The sequence below is a fragment of the Macaca nemestrina genome, chromosome 1, assembly GCF_043159975.1.
Source record: "Macaca nemestrina isolate mMacNem1 chromosome 1, mMacNem.hap1, whole genome shotgun sequence".
Lineage (NCBI taxonomy): Eukaryota > Metazoa > Chordata > Mammalia > Primates > Cercopithecidae > Macaca > Macaca nemestrina.
This window is the reverse complement of record NC_092125.1, coordinates 58,468,046-58,488,426: the sequence shown is the minus strand read 5'-3', so window position 1 is coordinate 58,488,426 and position 20,381 is coordinate 58,468,046. Positions and strand designations below refer to the sequence as shown.

The 20,381-nt window shown below is 40.3% G+C and overlaps 1 protein-coding gene and 1 long non-coding RNA gene across 4 annotated transcripts; one reads left to right on the top strand and one right to left on the bottom strand.

Annotated features, from left to right (window-relative positions):
* Positions 1 to 7,957: 7,957 nt before the first annotated feature.
* Positions 7,958 to 11,522, bottom strand: LOC105484688 (uncharacterized). The gene is made up of 3 exons (XR_011612501.1): positions 11,437 to 11,522; positions 10,733 to 10,910; positions 7,958 to 8,143 (listed from the first exon to the last, which is right to left on the bottom strand). It is a non-coding gene; the product is annotated as an uncharacterized lncRNA (long non-coding RNA).
* Positions 11,523 to 13,404: 1,882 nt separating this feature from the next.
* LOC105484689 (zinc finger protein 281) lies at positions 13,405 to 18,533 on the top strand. 3 transcript variants are annotated; one of them, XM_011746531.3, is made up of 2 exons: positions 13,405 to 13,539; positions 13,749 to 18,533. In XM_011746531.3, exon 2 carries the CDS (start codon positions 13,767 to 13,769, stop codon positions 16,455 to 16,457), a length of 2,691 nt encoding a protein of 896 aa, XP_011744833.2. In that variant the 5' UTR covers positions 13,405 to 13,539; positions 13,749 to 13,766; the 3' UTR covers positions 16,458 to 18,533. The 3 variants fall into 3 exon arrangements, with proteins under 3 accessions (XP_011744833.2, XP_011744832.2, XP_011744831.2); XM_011746530.3 differs by having other exon boundaries at positions 13,407 to 13,526; XM_011746529.3 differs by having other exon boundaries at positions 13,408 to 13,526; positions 13,753 to 18,533.
* The last annotated feature ends 1,848 nt before the right edge of the window (positions 18,534 to 20,381 follow it).

Sequence of the window (20,381 nt, the reverse complement as noted above, 5' to 3'; positions counted from 1 at the left end):
CAGTGACACGATCTCGGCTCACTGAAATCTCCACCTCCCAGATTCAAGCGATTCTTGTGCCTCCCGAGTAGCTGGGATTACAGACTGTACCATTATGCCTGGCTAATTTTTTTCTTTTTTTCGAGACAGAGTCTTGCTCTGTCACCCAGGCTGGAATGCAGTGGTGCAATCTTGGCTCGCTGCAACCTCTGCCTCCCGGGTTCCAACAATCCTCCTGCCTCAGCCTCCCAAGTAGCTGAGATTTCAGGTACCTGTCACTGCACCCGGCTAATTTTTGTATTTTTAGTAGAGACAGGATTTCACAGTGTTGGTCAGGCTGGTTTCAAACTCCTGACCTCGTGATCCGCCCACCTTGGCCTCCCAAAGTGCTGGGATTACAGGCAGAGACGAGGTGTCACCATGTTGGCCAGGTTGGTCTCAAACTCCTGACCTCAGGTCATTTGACCACCTCAGCCTCCCAAAGTGCTGGGATTACGGGCATGAGCCACCACACCCAGCCAGGATTAATTCTTAAACTTTCGTATGAGGCCAGGTGCAGTGGCTCACGCCTGTAATCCCAGCACTTTGGGAATCCCAAGGAGGATTACTTGAGGCCAGGAGTTTAAGAGCAGCCTGGGCAACATAGCAAGACTCTGTCTCTAAAAAATAAAAACAAAAACCCCAAAACCAAAAAATTAGCCAGGCATGGTGGCGTGCATCTACAGTCCTGGCTACCTAGGAGACTGAGGCAGGAGGATTGCTTGAGCCCAGGAAGCTGAGGCTGCAATGAGCCATGATTAGGGCACTGCACTCCAGCCTGGGTGACAGAGTGAGGCGCTGATCTCAAAAAACACACCAAAGCCCAAAAACTTTAGTATGCATCAGAACAACTGGGATGTTTGTTAAAAATGCAGATACCTGGCACCAACTAATCTGAATTAGTAGACCAAGAAAAGTTAGGAGTACTCTTTAGATTTTTTCCATTCACCAAAAAAAGAAGTCTGATCTGTCATCTGTAGCCTTTAATGATCTTAACTTTGGTTGAGAATACAATTTAAGGCCGGGTGCGGTGGCGGGTGCCTGTAATCCCAGCAACTCGGGAGGCTGAGGCAGGAGAATCACTAGAACCCTGGGGGTGGAGGTTGCAGTGAGCTGAGGTGGTCCCACTGCACTCCAACCTGGGTGACAGAGTGAGACTCCATCTCAAAAAATAAAAAAATAAAAATAAAAAAAAGAGAATACAATTTATTTTCTTTGATTTTTATAACAAAATGAGATTCTGTCACATATTCATCTTACATTTAAATTATACTTACCTTATTTTAATAAATAATACCAACTATACACCTTCAAGCATTTACTAAAGATCTTAATATTGAACCAGTGCCACGCAGCTCTTGCAAAAGAATAGTGGAAACAGATATTTGAGAAAGACTTGACCTGAGAACATGCTTAGTATTGAATCCTTTACTATTTCTTATTCTATCCCTCAAACAAACTAAGATCACCACAAATCCACATGCTTGGACTTTGTTGGTTTGGCTCTCCGAGGAAATGCTTTTAATCTCTATCTTGATTAACTCGCTCCCATTCAATGCTCAGTTTATTGCAGCCTGGATATTGCCTCACCACGCTTCTAAAACTGCTGTCGCTAAGGTCAACAGCCAACACTGGTTTAGATGTTAAGAAGGTGTTCTTCAGAGCCAGTTCAGCTCTGTTTGAATCCTGCTTTTGCCACTTCCTGGTTTGGGGACTTTGCTTAACTTCTTTGTGCTACTCATTTATCTTATCTGTAAAATGGGGATAATGATGGTTACCTACAACCTACGGTAATTGAGAGGCGTGAGTGAGATTAAGCTTGTTGGGATTAAAGCAGTGCACATAGTACACATTCAACAACTACTGTTCACCAAAATGTGAGCTCCATCAAGGCCAAAGTCAATGGTTTGTTCAAGACCGTATCCTGAGTGCCTGACATACAGTAAGTATTCAAATGCAAGTGAAATGAATTACTAATTCCCTAATCCAACTGCATATTCAGGTCCTTTCTTACTTGATTGTACCATGACAATTGATCAATAGTCATACAGCAATTACTTCATGCCATGTTAACTCATTTAATTCCCATAACAATTCTATGAGACAGGTACAATTACTGTATGCATTTTATAGATGATGGAACTGAAGAACAGAGGAGTTGAGTAATGTTTCCAAGCTCACACAGCTAGCAAATGGTAGAGCTAGAGTTAAAACCTGGGCAGTCTGGTTTTAGAGTCTTTGTCTTTCACCTATGTTTGCTGCTAATCATTTCTCTCCAGTCGAAACTCTCCTCTACTGGCTTCAATGGAAACACCCTCTTTACATCTCTGACTTCTCTGGTTCCTCTCTTTCTGCTCATCTCTGAAATGTTGCCATTTTCCAGAACTCTGTCCAAGGCCGTTGTCTTTATATACTTTACATGTTCGCTAGTTGATGACTTCGATTTCCACCTGTACTCTGATGAATCCCAAATCCACAGCTCTATCCCAGTGATGCTAGGCATCACATTAAATGTTACCCACTTTATTGTGACAACCCTGTACAATTACTATTATTACAGAATAAGGAAAGTTAGCCTCACAGAAGTTAAGAAAACTGCCCAAAGTTACAGGGTTAGTGTGTGGTAGAGCTTGGAGTACATCCAAGTTTGTTTGACTCCAAATCTTTTTTTTTTTTGAGACAGAGGCTTGCTCTGTCGCCAGGCTGGAGTGCAATGGCCTGATCTCGGCTCATGGCAAACTCCGCCTCCCGCGTTCAAGTGATTCTCCTGCCTCAGCCTCCTGAGTAGCTGGAATTACAGGCGCCCACCATCAAGCGTGGCCAATTTTTGTGTTTTTAGTGGATACAGGGTTTCACCACGTTGCCCAGGATGGTCTCGAACTCCTGACCTCGTGATCCACCCGCCTCGGCCTCCCGAAGTGCTGGGATTGCAGGTGTGAGCCACCATGCCCAGCCCCAAATCCTTAGGTTTAACCTTCACCCTTGACTGCCCCTTTGGATCCTGTTTGGTTCTTCTGCAAAACAGTCATTTAAAACATTCTCCTTATCTAGGCACAATGGCTCACACTTGTAATCCCAGCACTTTGGGAGTCTGAGGTGAGTGGATCACTTGAGTCCAGGAGTTCCAGACCAGCCTGGGCAACATGGTGAAACCCTGTCTCTACAAAAAAGACAAAAATTAGCTGGGTGTGGTGGTGCATGTCTGTAGTCCCAGCTACTAGGGAGGCTGAGGTGGGAGGACTGATTGAGCTCAGGAGGTCAAGGCTGCAGTGAGCCATGATCACACCACTGCACTCCAGCCTGGGCAACAGAGCGAGACCCTGTCTCAAGAAAAAAGAAAAGAAAAAAGGAAAGATATTCTCCTTTATGTCACTCAGTATTGCTCTTAGGAAATATGTTTTGTGAAAAATAGATCTTTTTATCGCACAATGGGAACCATGTAGTAACCCACGATGTTCTCTTTCTTGGGTTGGCCACCTGGAGTGAAGTGAAATTTCTGTTGGAATTATTTTATCTTTCCCTGGGCTTCTGACTTCTTTCAGATTTTATTTTTGGCCGGGTGTGGTGGCTTACGCCTATAATCCCAACACTTTGGGAGGCCCAGGCCGGTGGATCACTTGAAGTCAGGAGTTCAAGACCAGTCCTGGCCAACATGGTGAAACCCCATCTCTACTAAAAATACAAAAATTAGCTGGGCGTGGTGGTGCATGCCTGTAGTTCCAGCTACTTGGGAGGCTGAGGCAGGAGATTTGCTTGAACCCATGAGGCGGGGGTTGCAGTGAGCTGAGATCCCAGCACTTCAGTCCAGCCTGGTCAACAGAGTGAGGCTCTGCCTCAAAACAAACCCAGATTTTGGCCAGTGGGGTGGCTCACGCCTGTAATCCCAGCACTTTGGGAGGCTGAGGTGGGTGGATCATTTGAGGTCAGGAGTTAGAGACCAGCCTGACCAACAAGGTGAAACCCCACCTTTACTAAAAATACAAAAAATAGCTGGGCATAGTGGTGCATGCCTGTAATTCCAGCTACTTGGGAGGCTGAAGCAGGAGAATCACTTGAACCCAGGAGGCGGAGGTTGCAGTGAGCCGAGATCAGGCCATTGCATTCCAGCCTGGCCACCAAGAGCGAAACTCCATCTCAAAACCAAAACAAAACTAAACAAAAACAGATTTTATTTTCAATTACCCGGTGATATACATAGATACATATAGTTATATGTATGCATTAAACATATACGTGTGTATATTATATATATAAACATCTAAGAGAATAGAAATAAAATATTTATTTCTATTTATATATATGACTTATGTATATACACATTTTTCATATATATATATACATGCTAGGATAGTTAGAAGTAAAACCTGAAAAAAATCAGAAGCCCAGAAAAAAGAGAAAATAGTTCTACCAGGAATTTCATTACAGCACATATAATAAATACATTTCAGCTGGGCACCTCTAGTCCAGTTGCTATGGAGGTTGAGGTAGGAAGATCACTTGAGCCTAGGAATTTGAGGCTGCAGTTGCTTTGATCACACTTATGAATAGCTACTCCACTCTAGTCTGGGAAAAATAGAGAGGCACTGTCTCTTGAAAACTAAATAAATAAAAGTAAAAATAAGCCCATTTAAAAAATAAACATACTTTAAATCAACCCACTTTTTTGTCCAAATTTATTGTAGTCCTTATATTAAAATAAGAATCTAGAAAAAAAATCCAAGTTTACCTCCAAATCAAATCAATATTTCATTTGTCAGCCTTATATTTCGATCCTTATTTGTGTGCAGATTGTTTTCTATATTTACAGTAACATAATACATATAATTTTATATTCCACTTCTTCTCTTGATAACATCAGCATGTTTTTCTACTTTGCTCTGTCTCACCTGTTTCTTCTTTTCTGTTTTTTTTTTTTTTTTTTTTTGAGATGGAGTTTCACTCTTGTCACCAGGCTGGAGTGCAGTGGCCTGGGTGTGGCACTGCACACTTCATGATTGTTACATGAAGTGTAACAATCTTGGCTCACCAATCTCTACCTCCCGGGTTCAAGTGATTCTCTTGCCTCAGCCTCCCAAGTAGCTGCGATTACAGGCGCTCGCCACCATGCCAGGCTAATTTTGATATTTTTAGTACAGACGGGGTTTCACCATGTTGGCCAGAGTGGTCTCCAACGCCTGAACTCTGGTGATCCACCTGCCTTGGCCTCCCAAAGTGCTGAGATTACAGACATGAGCCACAGCGCCCCACCTGTCTCACTTGTTTCTGACTTACCTCCTCTTCCTCTTATCCTTACCATTAGGAAACCAGTGACAACAGTTTGGTGTGCATCCTTGCACATCTTTCTCCTGTGTAATTATTAATAGTTACATTTGGGCAGAGGAAGAGAGAGTTTTGTTATTTGTTTTACAGAACTAAGAATATATAACATAATGCATCTTTTCCTCTTGCTTTTTTTGTTTAACTATGCAAGGACATCCCTCCAGACTAATATAGCGCCAACTCATTCTTTTAGTTGCCTAATATCCTGAGGGATAAAGATACCACAATTTTTTCAGCTGTTCTCGTGTTGAAGGGCATTCAAGTTGTTTCTAGTTCTTTGCCACTGTGCACAATGCTGCAACAAGCAACCTCAAAAATACATATCCTTGCACACTAATGCTTTTGTTTCTGTAGGATGTAATCCCCAAAATGGGAATTGTTTATAGAGAGTAGATTGGGGCCATGTGCAGTGGCTCACGCCTGTAATCCCAGCACTTTGGGAGGCCAAGTCTGGCGGATCATGAGGTCAGGAGATTGAGACCATCCTGGCTAACACAGTGAAACCCCCTCTCTACTAAAAATACAAAAAATTAGCCAGGCGTGGTGGCGGGCACCTGTAGTCCCAGCTACTTGGGAGGCTGAGGCAGGAGAATCGCTTGAACCCGGGAGGTGGAGGTTGCAGTGAGCTGAGATCATGCCACTGCAGTCCAGCCTGGGTGACAAGTGAGACTCCATCTCAAAACAAAAACAAACACAAACAGACAAAACAAACAAACAAAAGAGAAAGTAGATTGGAACAGGATTTGTGAATATATAAAAGTATACGGCGTAGTAACATATACTCAAAAAAGTTTAGTAAATGATGACAATGATAAGAATATTTGACAATACGGTTACCTAGCAGTCTTTTTTTTGATGGTAAAAGGTATGTTTACCAGCAACCAGAAAGTATACGTCATTGAATGAGAATCTATAAGAAAAGTACAAGAGACAGAAACTGGCCCATAGCAACTGAGAATCACTATTGCCAACTGTATTTCCTGTTGTACTTGTTAGGTGGAGGACCAGGGTTACTCGAAGCCCTGTTACTAAATACTGAGTCCCTGACCCTATGAGCTAATCAAACTGCAACATGCTTTTAATAAACCTGAGCTTCCAAAAGTCTCACCAATTGCATTATCTTGAAGCTAGTGACTTAAGAGTTATGAAGTTGTTGGCTGGGCGCGGTGGCTCACACCTGTAATCCTAGCACTTTGTGAGGCCGAGGCAGGCAGATCACAAGGTCAGGAGATCGAGACCATCCTGGTTAAAATGGTGAAACCCCATCTGTACTAAAAATAAAAAAAATTAGCTGGGCGTGGTGGCGGGCGCCTGTAGTCCCAGTTACTCAGGAGGCTGAGGCAGGAGAATGGCATGAACCCGGGAGGCAGAGCTTGCAGCGAGCTGAGATCGTGCCACTGCACTCCAGCCTGGGCGAAAGAGCGAGACTCCGTCTCAAAAAAAAAAAAAAAGAGTTATGAAGGTGTCTAGATAAGGCGTGTGAAAGAGCATTATGTTAGGAGTCAAACACTAATCCTTGGCTCTGCCAACTTGTCAGCATTGTGGCACTGTGAGCCACAAGTCTCAAAATCCCTATATAAGAATAAAGCTAATAATACTCACACGGCCTCCTTTGCAATGTTGTAGTGAAGAACAAATGAATTTATGTAAATGAAAGTGCTTGAGAGAGCTATCCAGATATTAGCACTGTTAATACTATTCTGATTCCTGAGGAGGCGATGGACTATGTACGGGGCACCTTTCCTGTTCTTTGTATTGCCAAGGAAGAACATATTACCACTTAAAGAAGATTGATTCTGTAACAATCATGAAGTGTACTATAAAAATACAGATCAATACAACAACAACAGACTTGATGTCAACCACTGAATCTATTTGAAGATAATGCTCAAGACTTCTAGAACAGTGTAAATATTTACAAAGTCGCCTGAGTTTTCAATGTTTCATAGATAAATGAGAATGAAATCATCGAGAATTTTTTTTCTCTTTCCCTTAGTTTCTATTTTTAACTTCTGTACAGTATCAGATGTAATATCCTGGTGTTCTTTCCCAACTCCTGGCCCCTGCCCATAAAGTACACGCATGCTACAGGAATCCAGCCTCACTTTGGATGCTTCCTGCCCAATTATTGTTATTTTTACTGTGACTAAAACATTGAGAAATAGGTACCTCTATAGAAAATACTTCATATATTAATACATTACAGATGAACTGTTCTGTGGATGAAATAGTGGAAACCATCTAACAGACATGAGGGATCATTAAATTCAGAAATGTGGCATACTTTCAGTATTCACTCCTTAGTAGGACAGAATGTTGCTATAAGGAGTTCCAGAAATCGCAGTGCCAGTTGAAGATTGGCAGTTGGTTCCTTCCAGCTGTTCTTAAAGGTATTCTCTCTGCAGGAATTTAAAAAGTGGCTCACAGTTATAGCTTAAGATGTTTATGTTTAGCTGTTTCTGTTTCGATTCTTCTCTTTGAGAAAATAGGATGTTTTCTAGTAGTGAAGGGTTTATGAAGTTCTGTGGCATTAGATCTAAATGATCACGACTGTGAATAGCTGGTAAAATTAGTGGAGAAAAAAAGTCATGTGTGGGGCATACAATTATGGGGCATAAAATTAGTTACAAAAAAACTAATTTTTATTGTTAATGTTATACGCTTCAACTGGTTGTGGCAGCATCAGGTAGACACCCCAAGCGAAAGAGAAGCAGAGAGTCCTTGGCATGATTTCAGGTTTCAGACTCCCTCATGGTCTTTAGAAACATCCTTCTGGGGCTTCCTTATCATGCTGTTAGGTGTACATCTGTTGAGGACAGGGGAAAAGAGAAAAAAGCTTTTGAGATGGAAGCTGCCTTTATCTAAAATCCTTTTAAAATCTAAATCCTGTTTTCAAAAAGAGTATTTTTGTTGTGATTATTTTACATTTAAGGGTTAAATGTATTAAAATTAAAATATATAATAAGTAACACGGTAGCGTAGTAAATAAAAATATGAAGCATACTCTACTTTCTCAGTTTACCAAGACATGGGGAAAAAATAAAACTTATAAGACAGATAAATTATAGCGGTGATTATACCATTACTAAAGTGCTCTTTGATTTTCTTTTTCTTTTCTTTTTTTTTTAGAGATAGGATCTCACTCTGTTGCCAGGATGGACTGGAGTGCAGTGGTGCGATCACAGCTCACTGCAGCTTCTAACTCCTGGGCTCAAGTGATCCTCTCATCTCCTGAGTAGCTGAGACTACAAGCATGCAGCACGATGCCCGGCTGACTTTTAAATTTTTGGTAGAGACAGGGTCTTGCTATTGTTGCCATGACTTGTCTCAAACTCCCAGCCTCAAGCGATCCTCCTGCCTTAGCCTCCCAAAGAGTTGGGATTTCAGGCGTGAACCATGGCACCTGGCCAGCTCTTTGATTTTCAAAGCATCATATAGATTTCAAATAAACAGCTGAGTTTCTTATACAGAAATAATAATGCATGTTTTTCAATGTTCAGGAAATTTTATTTATTCAGGAACTCGCCTATTGTACAAAGCAAAAATGCCTATCTCATAAATAGAATTAAAATTTGAGTGACTTACCCTTAATTTTTTATTTATGTAGCAAAATAAGGAATAAAAAATTAACAATTATTGAGGGAGGAGGAACTCTTAATTATTTTAGAGTTTTTACATAAATCAGAAAAAAGATTTTTTTCTTGAACTATTTAGAATTATCCAGAATTGGGGCAAACAAGTAGCCTATAAAATGAGTACTAAACTCAAGTACTGAGTGGCTTGAATTTAGTCTGCACTAGATAGATCTTGATGAAGGCTATTGGAAGGAGGAAAGTGAGTTTGGTATTGAACTTTGGGACATTGTGTACACACAGTTAAAAAAAAAGTGTAGCTATAGTTGAATTTTTAAAAGTTTACTATCGAAATGGAAATTATTTATTGTTCGTAACTTTTCATTATTCTTATTAATATAAATGTATACATTGCAACAGTTTTAGATTCTGAAATTATAAAGGTAGTAGTATTGAAAAGAATTAGATTTGTTATAATGAATATACCATACTAATGTAAAATGTTAATAATAGAGGAAACTGGGGATGGATATATGCAAACTGTTAGTACTTTTTTTTTTTTTTCTTGAGATGGAGTTTCACTCTTATCGCCCAGGCTGGTATGCAGGGGCGCGATCTCTGCTCACTGCAATCTCTGCCTCCCGGGTTCAAGTGATTCTCCTGCCTCAGCCTTCTTAGTAGCTGGGATTACAGGCATGTGCCACCATACCTGGCTAATTTTCGTATTTTTAGTAGAGACGAGGTTTTACCATGTTGGCCAGGCTGGTCTTGAACTCCTGACCTCAAGTGATCGGCCCGCCTTGCCCGATCCTCAGTACTCCGAAAGTGCTGGGAATACAGGCGAGAGCCACTGCACCCAGCCTGAGTACTATCTTATTAATTTTTCTGTAAAACTAAAATTGTTCTAAAAAACAAAGTCTAATTAAAAAGAAATTAATAGAAAACAAGAATCACTAGTTTTATACAATCTTTTTGTTCTGGGATTGTTTCCATTATCTGTAAAATCTAAGCATTCAGAGATAAACAAATATTAAAATATTCCTTTAGTATTTTCCTTGGGAAAGTATCATATTACTTAACTATTTGAACCATTTCCAGATTTAGTACAGACTCCTATTTAATAGTTGGTTTGTTAGTACCTAACAAGAACGCTACAATATAGATTTTTATTTCCTCACCAAAGTGAAAATTTTTGCTGTCTGTTTTCTGTAAGTTTAAAGCATATAGGTTTTATTTTCTTTTAAAGTTAAGATTTTAGAGTTAAGAGTGCGGTTCAATTTATATTTTCTAATTAATTAAGCATTTTCTAAAGCTAAAGACTGATTAACATCTTTGGAATGTTTATTACATATACAGATTACAATAAAAGTGTATGAAGTTCACAACAGATGGTAATGTGAAATTTTATCTTGAGCTGGTATTTCGAGTATTATTTTAAAACCTATTTATACTTATTACCTTAAGTTTATTCTTTTAGCTGCTTTATAATTTTTTTTTCAAAATTTAACCCTGTTGAAGATTGTAACAAATCTATTCTAGTTGCTACAGTCTAAAACAGTGCTTGGAAATACTGATGCTTAGTGTTATTTCTATGATTACTTTAATAATATTTCCTGAGTTTAATTTTTTCATTACCCAGCTATCTTTCAGAACTGGTATATTGATTTTTCTAATTAATATTCTTTGTACTTGGGATGGTATTTTTATTTTGTACTTCTAAAGAATTGAATAGCATAACCACTACAAGTGATGTGCTTGCTATGTTATCATATAAATGCTCAAGGTACACCTTCTAATGTTGAAAAATAGGAAAATAAATTGACCTTGATGAAGTGTGTCTTCTTTTGTCTGTTCCCAGGAAAGTTTATTTCAGGTATTTCTTCTGCTGAAATGATTAGCGTTAACAGCTTTTCCCCTCCATTTTATTTCACAGGGTCTCTTCATCTTCCTGATATATGGGGTGTACAACACAGAGGTAAGTCTGCTTGGAGTATCTCAAGGCTGACAGAGTGAATGAGAGAAATGACAGGTTTCTTATCTTGATAACTGAGGAACAAAGTTGGTTTTTCATATGAGTGTCCTACTGCCCTTCATGCTTGGACTAGCTTATATGCATCCCAGCTTACCATTAAACACTGACACCCTGAATAAAGGGACAGCCTCATTTCTCATAGGCATTGACTAATATTTTACGACTGCCTTAAGTTTTTCAACTTTCAGTCTTTAACACTATTGTAGAAAAAAACAAAAAACAAACAAACAAAAAACTCAGCCTCTCCTATACTCTCACTCAACAATCAACACAGAAGATTTCTGTGACCAAATGTGTAGGGGTTTCTCCCCACACACTGAGGAAACAATCGATTCTGCAGCAGACACCACCGGGGTGTTCTCCAATTCAATTCTGACACTATCTACCTGGAGACAGCATCAGATCCCACAGATTAAGAGCCCAGGCCTACAAGACTGGCCCCATTTCAGATGCCAATCACGAGCCCCAGGTTGTTTTACCCGTGCTCTGACTCACCAGCTATAAATCGCGCTTCCCATGACCCCTTCCTTGGGCTTGATTAATTTGCTAGAGCAGCTCATAGAACCCAGGCAAACACTTACGTTTTCCAGTTTACTATTAAGGACATTACAAAGGTTATCGATGAACACCAGATGAAGAGATGGATAGAGGAAGGTATGTGGGAAGGGGCGTGGAGCTTCCATGCCCTTTCCGGGTGCGCCACCCTCCCGGAACCTTCACGGGTTCGCTTACAGGAAGCTTTCCAAACCCTGTCCTTTTTAGGTTTTTATGGAGGCTTCACTACACAGGCATGATTGATTAAATCACTGGCCATTGGAGATCAACTTAACCTTCAATCCCTCTCTCCTCCCCGGAGGTCGGGGGGTGGGACTGAAAGTCCCAAACTCTAATCCTGCCTTGGCCTTTCCGGTGACCAGCCCCCATCCTGAAGCTACCTAGGGGTTGCCAGCCATCATCAGTCGCTTCATTAGCATACAAAAAGACATTTATTACTTTGCAGATTCCAAGGATTTTAGCAGTTGTGTGCCACAAAACGGTTCAAAGTCCAAATATATATTTCACAATATCACAACTATACTTGACAGAATTAAAGTGTCAGTTTAAGTGGTGGAATACTTACATGTTGTTTCATGGGATTAGAAAAAAAGCAATTACTTCTTATCTCAAAATGCTCATTAAATATCGTCCTTAAATTTTTTAGGGCAGGCTCAGAGAGGTCCATAAGTATTAGTAAATAATCCCTATGGTTTCGATTGTGAAATTTCTCAGAGAATTTATTATTTAATTATGAGAAATTATTTAGCTAGAAACATTGTGATGTACATGTAATTTCATTAAGAAAACATACTATGTAAATAAGCTGTTGTCATAGTTCTGGTTCTTTTATTTAAAATTTCTCATTTATAAATATCCTTTGCTAGGAAAATGTCTGGTTTAGATTTCTGCGTGCTTAACATGAAATCGAATGCCTTGTGCACATTAGGCACTGAATAAATATTTGTTGTTTGATTTTGTTGATATAACTTTGATTTTAAGATTTTACTTCATTACTTTCCTTTACGAGAAAAATTTCTAAATTTGCAATGAGTTTCTCGGCATTCTGTACTGGCGAGGAGAGTGGATCCTAGCAGAGCTCTTAGAATGGCCTGGTGGTTAATTTTGCATAAACAATATAAAGGGCCAGGCATTTATAACATGGCAAACAGACTGATTAGCCAGGCTAAGGTATGGGGGCATTTAAATAAGATGTGATGATAATGAAGTATGTGTGTGGGCGTGTTTTACAGGACTGCTGCACCTGGATTACGCTCGGTTTCCTCTTCCAGTAGCCTTCAGGAAGGTTGGCAGTAAGACAAGATTTTTTTGCTTTCTTTTTTTTGCAACGGTACCACTAATTGCGGTTTCGAAGCAGGCTCCTCCTATAAATGCAAAGGATATGCGCCCATTATTAGTGCTTCCAAATTCAAAGGGATAACATAAGCACCTGTTTTAATAAATGTTGAGCATTTGGAGTTGAATGCTTCTTGATAGAATCAAAAGTGCCCTCAATGATCCACTTCTGAGTTTGAATTTTATTTCAAGACCTGGATTGCAAAACCTAGAGTGAAGAAAGCCCTAATATTGAATCCTCAGTTTCCCCCACCTTCTCTTTCAGCCTCTTTCTCTGCATCTCCCACGCCACGCTGTAGTACAGTCCCCCGTAACTTCCCGCCCCTTGGATTCCACCTCCTGAGCGTTTTCCCCCCAGAAACCCTCAACCACTCTCATCTCCTTCAGTGCAGCCCACCAATCACGCCCATGCGCCTCGAAAGCCCCTTTTTAGTAGGGCTCCAAATCCCCGCCTCTCCTGCCCTTGCTCCCCCGCCTCCGCCCAACCGCCCCAGTGATTGACAGGCAGACCGGGCGGAAGCTGCGGCGCAGGCGCCCTGGCTCCTCAGACCTCCCCTCTGGCCGGGTCGAGGAGTTCCCAGCAGACACTGCGCCGCGGCTGCGCAGTACACGGGAGGCTTTTAATTCCATTGTGGAGAGGACGGCGTTATTTTTATTAACTGGAGGCGACGGCGGCTGCGGCGGCGGCGGGACCCGTAAGTGTTGCCGGTGGGTCCAGGAGGGAGAGGGCGAGGCCTGGGGAAGAGTCGCAGGACCATGCGTGCCGGTGCCGGAGGCGACTGGGCTGGGAATTAGTGCTGGGCGCGTTGCGGTCTGGGCGGCGGCGCGGCGGGGTCCTTAGCGCTGCGGTGGTCCCGGCCCGGGGCCCGGTTCCACCTCCTTTCCTCCCTCTTCCCTCTTCCTCCTCCTTTCCTCAGCCAGGCCTCCTCCGGGGTATGAAAATCGGCAGTGGGTTCCTGAGTGGCGGCGGAGGTACCGGCAGTAGCGGTGGTAGCGGCTCCGGCGGCGGTGGTAGTGGCGGCGGCGGCGGCGGCAGCAGCAGCAGCGGCAGGAGGGCAGAGATGGAACCCACCTTTCCCCAGGGTATGGTTATGTTCAACCACCGGCTTCCCCCGGTCACCAGCTTCACCCGGCCGGCGGGGTCGGCCGCCCCTCCCCCGCAATGCGTGTTATCCTCCTCTACCTCCGCAGCCCCGGCCGCTGAGCCCCCCCCTCCGCCAGCCCCGGACATGACTTTCAAGAAGGAGCCGGCGGCGTCAGCCGCGGCCTTCCCCTCGCAGAGGACCTCCTGGGGATTCTTGCAGTCTTTGGTTAGCATCAAACAGGAGAAACCCGCGGATCCTGAGGAGCAGCAGTCCCACCACCACCATCACCACCACCACTATGGGGGGCTGTTCGCTGGAGCTGAAGAGAGGTCTCCAGGCCTAGGAGGCGGTGAAGGGGGGAGTCACGGCGTCATCCAGGACCTCAGTATTCTCCACCAGCATGTCCAGCAGCAACCAGCTCAGCACCACCGCGACGTATTGCTCAGCAGCAGTAGCAGGACTGATGACCACCATGGCAGTGAGGAGCCAAAGCAGGACACTAATGTCAAAAAGGTAAAAAGGCCAAAGCCAGAATCTCAGGGAATCAAAGCCAAGAGGAAGCCAAGTGCATCTTCCAAACCTTCTTTGGTTGGAGATGGAGAAGGTGCCATCCTCTCCCCAAGTCAGAAACCTCATATCTGTGATCACTGTAGTGCTGCTTTCCGAAGCTCCTATCATCTGCGGAGACATGTCCTCATTCATACAGGAGAAAGACCTTTCCAGTGCAGCCAGTGTAGTATGGGTTTCATTCAGAAATACCTACTACAGAGACATGAGAAAATTCATAGTAGAGAGAAGCCATTTGGATGTGATCAGTGCAGCATGAAGTTTATTCAGAAGTACCATATGGAGAGACACAAGAGGACACATAGTGGAGAAAAGCCATATAAGTGTGACACTTGCCAACAGTATTTTTCAAGGACTGATAGATTGTTGAAGCACAGGCGCACATGTGGTGAAGTCATAGTTAAAGGAGCCACTAGTGCAGAACCTGGGTCATCAAACCATAACAATATGGGTAATCTGGCTGTGTTGTCTCAGGGAAATACAAGTTCTTCAAGGAGAAAAACAAAGTCAAAAAGCATAGCTATTGAAAATAAGGAACAGAAGGCCGGTAAAACAAATGAATCACAAATTTCAAATAATATAAACATGCAGAGTTACTCAGTAGAAATGCCTACCGTGTCTTCCAGTGGAGGCATAATTGGCACTGGAATAGATGAACTCCAGAAAAGGGTGCCAAAATTGATCTTTAAGAAAGGAAGCAGAAAAAATACAGACAAAAACTACCTAAACTTTGTGTCACCATTACCAGACATAGTAGGACAGAAATCCTTGTCTGGAAAACCAAGTGGCTCACTTGGCATAGTATCAAATAATAGTGTGGAGACCATTGGTCTTCTCCAAAGTACAAGTGGCAAACAAGGTCAAATAAGTAGTAATTATGATGATGCCATGCAGTTTTCAAAGAAAAGAAGATATTTACCAACTGCCAGCAGCAACAGTGCCTTTTCTATAAACGTAGGACACATGGTCTCCCAACAGTCTGTCATTCAGTCTGCAGGTGTCAGTGTTTTGGACAATGAGGCACCATTGTCACTTATTGACTCCTCAGCTCTAAATGCTGAGATTAAGTCTTGTCATGACAAGTCTGGAATTCCTGATGAGGTTTTACAAAGTATTTTGGATCAATACTCCAACAAATCAGAAAGCCAGAAAGAGGATCCTTTCAATATTACAGAACCACGAGTGGATTTACACACCTCAGGAGAACACTCAGAATTGGTTCAAGAAGAAAATTTGAGCCCAGGCACCCAAACACCTTCAAATGATAAAGCAAGTATGTTGCAAGAATACTCCAAATACCTCCAACAGGCTTTTGAAAAATCCACTAATGCAAGTTTCACTCTTGGACATGGTTTCCAATTTGTCAGTTTGTCTTCACCTCTCCACAACCACACTTTGTTTCCAGAAAAACAAATATACACTACGTCTCCTTTGGAGTGTGGTTTTGGCCAATCTGTTACCTCAGTGTTGCCATCTTCATTGCCAAAGCCTCCTTTTGGGATGTTGTTTGGATCGCAGCCAGGTCTTTATTTGTCTGCTTTGGATGCTACACATCAGCAGTTGACACCTTCCCAGGAGCTGGATGATCTGATAGATTCTCAGAAGAACTTAGAGACTTCATCAGCCTTCCAGTCCTCATCTCAGAAATTGACTAGCCAGAAGGAACAGAAAAACTTAGAGTCGTCAACAGGCTTTCAGATTCCATCTCAGGAGTTAGCTAGCCAGATAGATCCTCAGAAAGACATAGAGCCTAGAACAACGTATCAGATTGAGAACTTTGCACAAGCGTTTGGTTCTCAGTTTAAGTCGGGCAGCAGGGTGCCAATGACCTTTATCACTAACTCTAATGGAGAAGTGGACCATAGAGTAAGGACTTCAGTGTCAGATTTCTCAGGGTATACAAATATGATGTCTGATGTAAGTGAGCCATGTAGTACAAGAGTAAAGACACCCACCAGCCAGAGTTACAGGTAAGGTCCCAAAAGTGACCAGGCTGGGGGTCTTCTAATGTAATTTTGTTTTATTTTGACAACACTGCCATTGGAATGTTTCTACACGATCCTATTAAGAATAATGTGATGCCCTTTCAATGCAACTTTTCATATTTAGTTTATTTTGTTAGTGTGATTTTAGCTCTGTTTGTATTATGATTTTTAATCAAAATCAATAGATTAAAAATAGTTTGACATTCAAAGTGACAATGTTTAGCAATCAAATTTACATGTATAGATCGTCAGGGAATAGCCCAAATGTTTTAAATGCAAAAAAAAAGGAAAAAAAAAAAAACAAAAAAACCCTACAAAAAAACAAAAAAAAACTTTGTTGCTAGGATTAAGGTATTCTAATTGCTTTACTCTCAGGAAAGTGTAATAACGCATGGGAATTCTGTACGTTATCACTGTAATGGAATATCCAATTTACAGATAGTATGATATACATTTCATCATTTAAGTAAGGGATCGAAAACATTTCAAATTGCTCTATCTGGGCTGATATACATTTTGTCATTTAAGTAAAGGATCGAAAACATTTCAAATTGCTATCTCCATCTGGGCTGATCCAAAATTCTGAGATTGTTGGCTACCTATATTTTGTTGCAGCTTTTAAATGTACTCTGAACTTCCAAACCACGTTCATTCCAGCCTGGTAGAACAAATATTCTTGGATCTTTGATCAAAGCCTGGAATGATAGCTTTAATAAAAGAAGGAAAAAAAAAAAAAAGCACCCTCTCTTTATCCCAACTGTAACAAGGCTGTAATTCCATCAAGCGATTCTACTGACATCTAGTACAGTGTTGAAACCCAAGTGGTTGGCTGGTTCTAGTATTAGAACTCAAGTTGAAATTATATGATTAACTGAAATTTGGGGTATGCATTATTTATTATACATGGCCTAAACGGTTCTTTTGTTTGCGCTGTTACATATTACCTACACTTCTGGGTTTTTTTTTCTTGTTCTCAGCCTCTCTTTAAAAAGAGTTCTTGGGCCTTCCTTATTCCCTCTTTCTATTTTGACAGTTTTAATTTTAGTACCATTTACATTCCAGTAGGTAATTATGCGCTTTATATGCCTTAGGGCATCCAAATACAAAACAATAGGGTAAACATCCCCAAAACCCACCTTTTTTTAAAAAAAAAAAAAACCCATACAGATTTCCATATATAATAAAACCCCATTAATAAGGTTGTAATTCCAACTGGTGACATAACTCCTGTGAGGGATGATGTGTCTGCATATAGTAATAACATCAGAACCTCTTTGTGAAATTGCGGCCTTTAATGTACATTTTAATAAAAGGGTGCATTAGTATTGTACAGGGGTCTTGTAAAGTCATCAAAACTTGCTATGAACTCTAATTGCCATTTGAAGCTACTGATAGGCAGTGGCTCTACTCTAAACTGCTTTTTAGCAATTGTATTTTTTTCCTGATTATATTTTTTAATGTACTTTGATGTTTATGCTGATGAGTTTTTTATGTACTTTTGGTGATGTTTCAGTCTTATGTACTCTTCTGACGTCAGAAAAGTACCACTGGTTGTTTGCAGTCTTATTGTGTAATCAGCCTACCACAGGCTTCCATGTATAATAAAGTAATTAATATTGTGCAAGTGTAAAACACTTCTGTTATAAAAGCAGTGTTTGGAAAATAAGAAATATTAAAAATGGTTACAAAGTATTAGTTAATTTCCTTTTCCCACTTTCCTCCCTTTAGCTTTAGCAGCTAAAGGGTCACCAACTTGTCATTGCAAGATTCTTAGAAAATGTACTTAATCTTCTTAAATACACTCAGTACTAAAAAGTGTTTATTTCTTATTTCAGTAAGTGCGGTAAGTTCTATTGAGTACAGAGTACAAGCTGTAATCAAAGGATGGAGAGGACCTTTACCACTGTATCTCTTAAGCTGTATGATTTTTCTCCAGTTTGTTTTATACAGGTTTTGAATTTCTTTAACTTTTATTGTGTGTACTGAATACTGCATATGTATTATTCTGATTGTTTGCTCTAGTTTACTACCAATAAAAGTCCTGTTAATCACAAAATTGAAGAAAGGAGATATTACTTAATATCCAGTACGTTTTTCAGAATTTTCTATTAACCTTTTTCTAAAATATTCACATCTGTGGTATAACCTGCAGTTTAGAGGCTTGTATTTTAATTGTATTTTTTAAACTTAGGTATTTTATGTTTCTCGGTTTATTTTAGTTGAAAATGGATTCAAGGCTGGGTGTGGTGGCTCACACCTGTAATCCTAGCCCTTTGGGAGGCCAGGCAGGTGAATTGCCTGAGCTCAGGAGCTTGAGACCAATCTGGGCAACACAGTGAAACCCCGTCTGTACTAAAATACAAAAAAGCAACTGGGCGTGGTGGCATGTGCCTGTAGTCCCAGCTACCCAGGAAGCTGAGGCAGTAGAATTGCTTGAACCTGGGAGGTGGGAAGGTTGCAGTGAGCGGAGATTGTGCCACTGCACTCCAGCCTGGGCAACCGAGCAAGACTGTGTCTCAAAAAAAAAAAAAAAAAGGATTCAGATTTATATAATATTAAATTTTTGTTCTTCCATGTTACTATGCACCCAAAACATATTCAATGTTCATAAAATATTCATTGTTTTATGACAACATGAAAACATTCAATGTTTTATGAACATTGAATACTTTATGAACATTGAATATGTTTTAGGTGCATAATATGGAAGAATAGAAATTTAATATTATATAAATCAGAATATGTTTTATTGAAATTGGGTTAGCCATCCTAATATTACTCCTGAGAAATTATTTATCGAGGTTTTATTTTAAATCAGATTCCAATATCTTCTGGTTTTAGGTGCATCCTTTTTTACCTCAAAAAGGTTGTAATATACTATGGCACCAGTTTTGGGAAAAAAAATTTTTTTAATTAAAAAGTTGTAATAAAATGACAGTATGATTTAGATTACAATGGTCTTGAGCATTTTAGGTAGGAAGAAGGTGTTATTAAATCATAGCAATGTTTTAAAAAGTTGATAGTATAAATATTAGAAGGAAAGAGCTAAACCATATAAATAATGAAGATGCAGAAACTGAAAATTAGTAAATGTGTAATATATTAGTAAACTTACAAACATGAAGGAGAAAAAGTAGATCATAAGACAATTGTGCTTTGAAATTTAATGACTACAGAGTTGAGGAATTGGGAATAAATTAAAAGGGTAGAATAGGTCTTTGAGGCTTGGCTTTTTTTTTGTATGTGATAGTATTATAGAAAATGATAAAGATATTAAGTAAAAGCATGAATTTCTCTGTAGAGATTATCTGTACTGGTGAGTCTCTGTGATTAGGAAATGTAAGTTTTTTGTTTTGTTTTTTTGCCTGAGTGTATTTGCTAGATTTGGTTGTTTCCTTGAACAAGAGTGCTAAGCAGAATCTCAGTGATTATGCATTGAAATCCAACTTTTTACTTCTTTGCACAGGTGACTTATTCTCTGTTCTAGATTAGCACTTACAGATTGATTTTTTTTTTTTTTAACCTGCCCACCTGCCTTTATTTCTTCTGTGGAATGTCTGTCTCTGAATATGATCATTTTTAAATTAAGATTTTTTTTACTTTTAAGATGTTAAGGTATGAAGTAGGAAACAATGCTTTTGGATTTCTGTTGTGCTACTGGAAATTCAGAATAAGGACTACCATAATTTAGCAATTGCTGGTCAGTATTTTTGAGGTAATTTAATGAACAGTGGAAAAACATCTATAATTTTTAGCATAAAAAGTTGCAAACTGATACAAATATTTCTACTTTAGTTTTCTGTATTATGCTCATCAGATGAGAGAGGCAAAAGTTTGTATTCATTCGTGTCATCTGGCATTTTGTAATTACTTGCCATTAGTAGCATTTAAGCCTGAACTGGGTGACAGTTTG